This window comes from Mytilus edulis, chromosome 14 (assembly GCF_963676685.1).
Source record: "Mytilus edulis chromosome 14, xbMytEdul2.2, whole genome shotgun sequence".
Taxonomy (NCBI): domain Eukaryota; kingdom Metazoa; phylum Mollusca; class Bivalvia; order Mytilida; family Mytilidae; genus Mytilus; species Mytilus edulis.
Window position 1 is genome coordinate 8,333,261 of NC_092357.1, and position 10,095 is coordinate 8,343,355.

Sequence of the window (10,095 nt, forward strand, 5' to 3'; positions counted from 1 at the left end):
AATAAAAATAAAATACCAATTTGAGACAATTATCCGTCGAAAACTGATGATTATGCATCACTATATGACACTGATAAGTTGATTGCTCCCGTGGTCCAGTGGCAAATATATCACGCATATTTAGGACGAGGCGAAAGTGGATCTAAAGTAAATCATTGATACATTATTAAGATAAAGAATTTGCTAGCGGTAAAACGTATTCCGTACTAGAATAAAGTTGAATAAGACCAAAGTCTTGAATTAAGCTATTAGCCCTCCCCTCCCTTTTCCCTAATTTTGAATTATGGTATTTCGATGGCTGTTTTTCCCTATCCTATTATGGACCCGCTGATTTTATGAGAGTGTGTCTAATTAGTAAAGACCAACATCAAGACCTAAACCGTTTTTTTTTTTTCCAAATTATATTTGTTTCCTCATACATAAGTAAACATCAAAATCGTCAGATATTTTCTACTTGTATGTCAGTGTATATATTACAATGTTTTCCTATTTCAATTTTGTTTTTATTACAGTGTCATCTTTTGTTTTATATTGTTTACCAGTTAAAGGTCGTATTCATTTAAAGGGGCACTAGCTACGATATATATAAAAAAATAAAGTATGATTTTTTTTAGATCAATCATTAATCAAATTGGAATAATGAAATAATAATTTGCTTTTAGCAATCAATTTCCTTTAATTTTGTTGAAATAAGCGATTAAACATAATTTTTGACTGATTCACTTGCAAGTGAAAACGTCATCATCATTCTAACCGGTATTCATGTGAACTTCAAGTTAACCCCTAGCTAGAGATTGACAACGCATGCATTGTACGTGTACTGGTTATTTAAAGAAAAAGAATGTCAACAATGAAAGTGAAACTACGGTAAATCATTTGATTACTAATTCGATGCACATAAAATCATTCTTATATGGTTAAAAACAATGAGAAACATCTATTTTTAATCTATAAAATAAAATCAAACAGACCTATAAAAATGCAATTGCACGTGTTGGTTTAATCTATTCGTATCTTTATTTTTGTTTACATCGCTTATATGGTCATCTGAGGTCAAATCGATAGTTAATTAGATGGCGTTTGGACTAAAATACACACGAAACGAACCTATATATTATCTACCCCATGCTCTGTAAACTGTTTATTTTAGACTTTTGATAGTTTGATAAATGTTTTACATTGTTATAAACCAAATATGAGAATTTGAGTCAAATCGGTTACAATGAATTTGACAGCTAGTGCCCCTTTAAAGGGGCACTAGCTGTCAAATTCATTGTAACCGATTTGACTCAAATTCTCATATTTGGTTTATAACAATGTAAAACATTTATCAAACTATCAAAAGTCTAAAATAAACAGTTTACAGAGCATGGGGTAGATAATATATAGGTTCGTTTCGTGTGTATTTTAGTCCAAACGCCATCTAATTAACTATCGATTTGACCTCAGATGACCATATAAGCGATGTAAACAAAAATAAAGATACGAATAGATTAAACCAACACGTGCAATTGCATTTTTATAGGTCTGTTTGATTTTATTTTATAGATTAAAAATAGATGTTTCTCATTGTTTTTAACCATATAAGAATGATTTTATGTGCATCGAATTAGTAATCAAATGATTTACCGTAGTTTCACTTTCATTGTTGACATTCTTTTTCTTTAAATAACCAGTACACGTACAATGCATGCGTTGTCAATCTCTAGCTAGGGGTTAACTTGAAGTTCACATGAATACCGGTTAGAATGATGATGACGTTTTCACTTGCAAGTGAATCAGTCAAAAATTATGTTTAATCGCTTATTTCAACAAAATTAAAGGAAATTGATTGCTAAAAGCAAATTATTATTTCATTATTCCAATTTGATTAATGATTGATCTAAAAAAAATCATACTTTATTTTTTTATATATATCGTAGCTAGTGCCCCTTTAAAGATCTACTATATGTATATACTGTACATTAGGACTTCAACGCAAAGCTAGATGCATGATAAATGTTAGTTTACGCCGTATCTTATTTTTCTCAAGAAACCAGTTTTTTTCATCTTTCTTAAGTAAATCCAAACAGTGAGTTTTCCAGTGGCGGATCCAGAAATTTTCATAAGTGGGGACACACTGACTGACCTAAGAGGGGGCCCGCTCCAGTCACGCTTCAGTGGTTCCCTATATAAGCAACCAATTTTTTTCCCAAAAAGGGGGGCCCAGGCCCCCTGCCCCCCCCCCCCCCCCTAAATCCGCCTCTGTTTTGTATCCTGAATGACAAAATCTCGGAAAAGTTTGGTAAAGAATTAATTACAATTTGTATTCTAATGCAATAATAAATCATTACGCATTTGTTCTCGTTGTTCTCTACTGTATTGAAGATAATTTCAATAAAACGGAAACTTAAGTGAGTATGGTCTATAATGATAAAGATAATTGCGGTTCTTTTATAATGGACCAAGACGACAAAGATATCTTTAAAGATTTGAGTTCTATTTCTGTTAATATTCTGTATGAGTTTTTTGCCGATTCCCGCCGTGCCCTTTCCTTTGATGAAAGAACCCACCCTTTCCAGCTAGACGGCCATAGCAATTCCAATGGTGATTCCGTTATGACTTCGATGAAACAACGTTAAATGACGGGAAACAATAAACGACGTTTACGTTTGTTATAACCTCCCCTGAAACTGTTGGATATGCCCTTAATGTTTGCATGATATGCTTACGTATACTTATTATTGTTTTATAATAATCATTGTGATATATATGTATCATGCTCGACAAGGGCCCATGATTGGTATAATAAAATAATGTCTATTATGTCTAAATAATGTCATATTGTTTTTAAAACAAGACACATTTCTTCAGTACAAACACCTTTTCCTCTATTTTCCCTATGATCAATTTTGTTTACCCTTGAAACCCACATCCAGCTTTATTTGTGTCCAATATAGGATGTCTGTAGGACAGTACAGTATGATGTGTTTTAAAAACCGCCGGTAGCAGTTTATATTTTTTGTTTAGAATGGGCCGAGTTCTGTTTTGGACCGAGTTGTCCATCGGCACTCTTCCTTCTGGCGAATGGAAATCCTTCTTTCAAATAGTTGCCTGGTCACTAAATAGTACGATGATAACAGTGGTTTGAAAATTAAAATAAACAAAGGGTTTAGGACGAAGCTGAAGTATCAACTCTTACTACTATTTATATAAGGTAAACTTAATGTTCATCATAACAAATTGACGAACATTGCTAAAAATTACTCTGAGAAAAAAATAATCTCTTTTTAAATTTACTTTTAACCACATTCATTCTGTGTCTGAAACTTATGATCTGTTAAATACTTTTAAATCACAATGAATCAAAATATACAGAGCTGTAATCACTTGATACATAAGAGTCAGATAGCTAAATATAGATCTACGTTATTTATCATATACTTAGACTAAATAACATATTATTTTCACTGTATGATAATCAGATAATAGCATTAAATTAACGTAAATTCCATATTTTTCGAAGTGGTGCTTAGTGGGCTGATATGAAAAGTTTATCACATGCTTCGAGTGTTTATCAACTTATCACATGCCTTTCCGTAACGTTATCACATGGCATTCCGGTGATACTCGGCAAATTCCGGAAAATACACCTAAATGCTACGTTTTCAGTGAAAAACATTACGAAATAGTGTACAAAACAATAGACCACTTTCGAGTTCATCCGTCACCGGAAAAAACTCGTCAATTATACGCGCTTTTATCACCGTCATTTGTGCGTTTTGGGGCGTTGTCACTTCCCTTCCAATGTTGAGCGAGTGGTTGGAAAACTATAATTCTATATTATACGAATTATTCGGCAAATTGAATTCTCAAAATTAACAATCAACACTGCTGTCATTAGGGAATTGTCAGTAAGTACCTACAGAGCAACCATTATTTCTAGTTTATCCTGCACAAAGACGATCACTAAGACGCTTGATGAACGTAAATAGTGCAGGGATACAGGCGACCCCCTCTATCTGGTAAATGACGTCATAAAGGCATGCATAATTGACAAGTTTTTGCCGGTGACGGATGAACTCGAAAGTGGTCTATTATTTAGATACTGAAAAGTATATTGTGTAAAATAATAAAAAAAAAAAAAAAAAACTAAAATAAAAAAAACAAACAAATTATTACATGTATTAAATAAATGCATTCTTTATAAGTTTCAAACATAATTTAGAAAGTTACTTTGAAAAGGTTGACTTTTCACCCTCTAACACACTGACAACTCTGGTACATGTACCTAGATGGAAGTTTAAATAGCATGGGTACTATGGGGGCCTTGGTTGGTCAAAGTTGTTCCCGACTTTGACCCTGGGGATCAATCTGCTGATAGCCATGATAGCTCTTCGGTCTGTCTGTTCCCGCCAAGCAGCTCGGTGGTTCTCTCCAACTAATGAACTACTTCGGTTTCTTCCACCATAATAACAGACTATCCATGGTGTCCTAACACTCCTTGTTGATGGGTTGGAAATTGTCTGAATCAGATTATTTTTTTCGCGCCTCGGAATCGAAATGCCAAATAGTTATGACATCTTGAAAGGCGATAATTGTTTTGCTTTGAGGCTTTATTAGTCAAAATAATAACAATGAATTGATCACTTATTAAATATAAACCATGTCATTTAAAAAAAAGATAGGTATGTTTATGTTTCAATGCTTGTACATATTTACATACAAAAAACATAAAAAAGAATACAAAAAATCAACATTCAACATGTTCAACAGATACGAAAAGGTTATTAATAATTTATAATTAGTTTCTAAGTTGTCAAAATTTAATGTTTATTACACACAAACTTATGTATCTACTGGCCTGTGATTGTCTGAAGCACATTGTTGAGAGTACAACTGTTGGGAAATATATCAACTCTGAAATTATATACAATTTATACACAAATGATGTAACATTTATTTTTGCAATATTGTTTTTTTCTTTATTTTGTTGAATGTAATTTATAAGTACCAAAATATACTACAGCACTACATATTGCTCAAAGAAGATGAATATAAAATCTGAACCTGAAGAAACATCATCATATATCTACTAGCAATGACTAGACTGCAATTGTTTTAAGCAATGTCTGACAGAACCTTTGTTGTAAAAATTATTATACCACATAATGTTTATTCTTGCAATTATGTTTTTTCTTTTTTAGTTGAACATATAAGTACCAGGGTACAGCACTTCATATTGTAAACAGATGATGAATGTAAAATCTGAACCTGTAGAAGTTGATGATAATGTGTCAGAAACCCATCAGGGAGATGCTTATACATCTTGCACTAGTTTCGATCCAAAGACAATAAAATGCGAGTCTATTATCGAAAGAGAAGAGGAAGACACAACCAAACTGCAGTACCAACCATGCCAACAGACAGCTGAGTCAAACAATGAAAGCAACACTTTTGAACAAGGTATGAACAAATGAAAATATAGCATTTTTAGTGGAAGGGGCATTAAGTTTTACCCTTGTCAGTCTGTACGTACGTCTATCAAGTTAACTGGTTGAAACCCCCCCTTTTTTTGAATGATCAATGCATTTGAATGGGGACATATAGTTGGAACCCCCCCCCCCCCCCCCTTTTTGTCCTGGGTTGGGACCTTGGTGGTGTACATGTACAAGTGTGACCATTGTAATTAGAAAAGTCATGTATATGTGGCAAGACCCATAATTTTTTGTGAGGGGTACATTTTGTATCATGATAGGGCTAACTATTTTTCAATCTAAATAATTTTTTTATCTATCATGTCTAATTTTTACAATTTTCTTAAACAATGGTCAGGGTGCACATATTAAATTTACTGATGTTTGTCAAGAAAACAAAATTATAATGCTTCCTACCTGAGCCTTTTCATGCAACTTTTAAATAGGTGTGTATTTTGTTTTGTAAAATACCAATTTTACATGCTTATAAATAACTGATAATAGTTGATAATTAACAAGTTGGAAACATGACATTTAAAGGTTACTTTATCTGTTGAATCAATGTTCTTCATCTTATTTCTGACATTTTATGTTAGGCCAGACAAAGACTTTAGACATGTAAGAGTTTAAGAAAATTAGAAATAAATCTGAAGAAAAGTTGGTAGGTATGAAAATAATTTTGTTCATATTTTTTTACCTTTTCATACTACTACAACAATTTTGGGTTCTTATAATGCTTTCATGTAACTTCATCTTAGGCGTAGTTGTTGTCGTTAGAAGACACATTTGATTTCAAGACAATTACTGTAGAGGGGGAGAGGGATGGTGTTATTTCAATTTTTTGTTGTTGATAATATTTTATTATCCAAAAAAATCTTCAACAGCACAGTATTGCACAATATCACTGTATTATGCAATAGCAAGAAATCTTCAAATGAAAATAAATACAAATCTTTTAACCCAAAGTCAATGTTATTAATTCAAAGTCTTGAAATTTTAACCTTGCATTTCTATTCATATCAGATGCACCTGGCGAAGCATTCTGTTAAAGTTTTAAGACTTGATTATCTCTCGACTATTTCAGACAAAGCCACTTTCCAGTTAGGTGGCATTGGAGACGGTATCCTGGATCAGATGATACAACAGCAGACTCCAGAACATCAACAGATGATGATAGCAGAAGCTGTATCGAAAGCAATGGGCTCAAATACAGAAAATATGACAGGTATCAACAATTATATATTGCTAGATAAGGACAAAAAAGAAATAGATGTGCTTCTGGTTAGTCAAATTTGCCAGATTAGTATTCTCAATATCTTATAGCTTACTTGTACATTGTAGTTGGTTTGTTTAATGAATTTAATTTGTCCGTGACTTCTTTTCTATTTCCATTTTCTAAGCTTAGTTTTAAGTAAGCATATTTCATCATTTCAGATTTAGCTGATGACAATAAAGTGAAGACTAGTAACCATGGTGATGAGAATACTAATGATCTACACAAACAATCAAACACACAAACAAATATGGTTACTTCAACATTGAGGACAGAAGTTGAAATGGTCATTGTTGGCTACAAACAAACAGACTCTGAAAAGGATAGTTGTTCAAACAAAGACAACATTCAGCGATCAACTACATGTCAGTCTTGTGGCCTGGACACTGCAAATGCACAGAATATAGATATAACTGTCAAAGCTGAGGTTGGGTCGACCACTTGCCATTCCTGCGGTAGATCGGATAATTTTACTTCACTAACACAAAACCCGCATGAAGAAAATTTCAATGCAAAAAAAGATCATCTTAAAATGCAAACAGATGAAATCAAAGATTCTCCTTTTACAAAAGAGAAAAATGATTTAGAAAACCACGATGATCAAGCTAGTTTAAAATTGAAGCATAAAGGAACTCACAAAGCCCAAAAAACATTCCAATGTGAAATCTGCAATAAAACATTTTCTCAGAGTAGAGACTTCAAACGACACAATAAAATTCACGCCGGCGATAGGCCACATAAATGTGAAACATGTGGTAGGACTTTTGTAATGAGTTCCGACCTAAAAAGTCATCTCAAAACACATTCAGGTGATAAACCTCATGCATGTGAAATATGCAAGAAACCATTTGCTCGACGTGATACATTGAAAATTCACATGATGATGCACAAGGGGGAAAGACCATATGAATGCCAAGATTGTGGTAAGAGATTTATTAAGAAAGCATCGTTAAAGCTGCACTCTCAGACACACTCAGGTGTTAAACATCATGAATGTGAAATCTGTAGCAAATTTTTTGGTCGGAGCACAGATTTGAAATACCATATGCGCACGCACACAGGAGAGAAACCATATCAGTGTCAAGTATGTGGTCTACAATTTGCCATGCCAGTTTATTTAAAAACTCACGCTTTGAAACACAGTGGTGAAACACCCTATGAATGTAAGCATTGCGATAAGAAATTCGTAAAGAAAAGTTCGCTAGAAGCCCATAATCTAACACACACTGGTGAAGAACCTGATCATCAATGTGAAGGTTGCGGTAAGAAGTTCTACAGCGAATCTTCTTTAAAAAAACACAGTGTGATACACATGGACGAAAAACCACACCAATGTGAATGGTGTGGCAGGTCATTTTCTCAGGCCGGCACTTTGAAATCACATGTTACCGAAACTCATATAGGTGAGAAACCTTTTGTTTGTCAATTATGTGGTAAAAGATTTGCAAGACGAACAACTTTGAACACACATGGTCTAACACATTCGGGTATAAAATCACACGAATGTCAAATGTGTGGTAAAGGATTTTCTAGGAAGTCAGATTTAAGGAGGCATGAAAAAACACATATATCTGGAAAACGGAATAAATTGACAAACAGTGGACTCATGCATAAAGAGGAGGATGATACCCAAGGATTAGATACGATAATGTAACCATGTATCTGCTACTCTCCAGACAGAGTTAAAATTCTAGCTATAGACCCTGTTTAAGTTAATTATGTCATTCAATTATGCTTGCTTTTATACTGTCATTTACCATTTTTACCAGAAAGAGGGGTATCCCTGCACTATTAAACTTCATCAACAAATGATCAAGTGTAACGCTGTATATGCTACTCTCCAGACGGGTTACAATTCTATCTATAGACAACGTTCTTTTAATGTCATTCACTGGATAAGTTCGTCAATAATGCCTGCCTTTACAAAGTCATTTACTAGATATAGTGGCCCATCTGTATCCCTGCTCTATAAAAATTCTGCAAGCGTCTTCGTGATTGTCATTATGCAGAATAAACTAGAAATAATGGTTGTTCCTTAATGACAGCAGTGCTGATGAACAGTTTTACTAAATTAATTTCCCAAATGTATCGACCAAAACAGCATTATTTTATTATCAACCATGAGCTGAACATGGGAAGGGGGAGTAAACAATGACCCTAAACATGCTAAATGCATGACTGATGTTTACTTAAAACGAAATGTAGATGAAAATGTTACAAAAAATTGTCGGAAGTGGTATATTGAGCAAACATGAATAAGTTATTTCGAGAAATAATGTAGTTTCATCTCATGAAATGAGTGACATTAAAGAATAAATAAAGCATACTTTCTCCTCAAGAGAACTTTTTGGTTGCTACATGTATTATAGGTTGCACTTTGTAAATACAGCTGTTTCTCAAAACACGCCTCTTTTGGGGAGATCTTGAATATTCATAGAAAATTAACATAACTTGGGATTGTTTATAGTAAATAAACATGTGCATATTGTTTACATTGAAATCGGTGGTAACCTTTCATTAGAGGTAGGGGTAGTTAAGAAAATTAGTGTTAGTTTAAACTCTGAGAAGTTCAGGGCATATAAACATTGAAAATATGCCGCACAGCCTTATATTTTGACCTTTTAAAAAAATTGTGGTGCATATGAACTTTCAATTCTAGAATAAGATTTTTTTCAAAACTTCATAGTAAAAGTGGTACAGATTTAGCCGTAAAAGGAGTTCCTATGGGAAATTGCATTGTCAATATTTAAAGAAATGCAACTTAAAATTCAATATTCGAAATACATGTTGTACATTTAATCATCTTTGATTTACACTAAAATCTTACATTTTGATACCACTTCCACTACAATGCCCATGCCGTAGCGAAGGGGGCATTACATTGTATACTTGTCTGTATGAACATCCGTACATCCTAATACGTTCCAAAATTTGTTTCTTAGTTTGCCTCAACCAATTGTTATGAAACTTATACACAATATTATTTCTACAACACACAGGTCAAGTTCTAATTATGGTGGCATCATTTTTACCATTCTAGAGTTATTAGATATAAGAAGATGTGGTATTAGTGACAATGAGACAACTCTCCTTCCAAGTCACAATTTGTAAAAGAAAAACCATTAATGGTCTTCAATGCAGACTCTTTGGCTCACACCGAACAGCAAGCTATAAAGGGTCTAAAAATAACTAGTGTCAGTAGTGTAAAACGGGAAAGCTAATGGTCTTATCTATATAATATATGAGAAACACTTATAAACCAACAACAAACGACAACTACTGAACATCAGGTTCCTGAATTAGGACAAGTGCAAACAAATGGAGCTTGTTTAAACGTTTTAATGGTACAAACCTTCATCCTTACCC

General features: G+C 33.4%; 1 protein-coding gene across 1 annotated transcript; it reads left to right on the top strand.

Moving 5' to 3' along the window:
- Positions 1 to 3,067: 3,067 nt before the first annotated feature.
- Positions 3,068 to 9,072, top strand: LOC139503863 (zinc finger protein ZFP2-like). Its single transcript, XM_071293819.1, has 4 exons — positions 3,068 to 3,196; positions 5,187 to 5,445; positions 6,541 to 6,681; positions 6,891 to 9,072. Exons 2-4 carry the CDS (start codon positions 5,232 to 5,234, stop codon positions 8,381 to 8,383), a joined length of 1,848 nt encoding a protein of 615 aa, XP_071149920.1. The 5' UTR covers positions 3,068 to 3,196; positions 5,187 to 5,231; the 3' UTR covers positions 8,384 to 9,072.
- The last annotated feature ends 1,023 nt before the right edge of the window (positions 9,073 to 10,095 follow it).

Bases quoted from the DNA above. Each gene is read 5' to 3' on its own strand.
- LOC139503863 (XM_071293819.1), top strand. From the start codon at position 5,232: ATGATGAATGTAAAATCTGAACCTGTAGAAGTTGATGATAATGTGTCA. The intron at 5,446-6,540 runs GTATGAACAAAT...CGACTATTTCAG, and splicing joins AAGCAACACTTTTGAACAAG to ACAAAGCCACTTTCCAGTTA. The intron at 6,682-6,890 runs GTATCAACAATT...TCATCATTTCAG, and splicing joins AAATACAGAAAATATGACAG to ATTTAGCTGATGACAATAAA.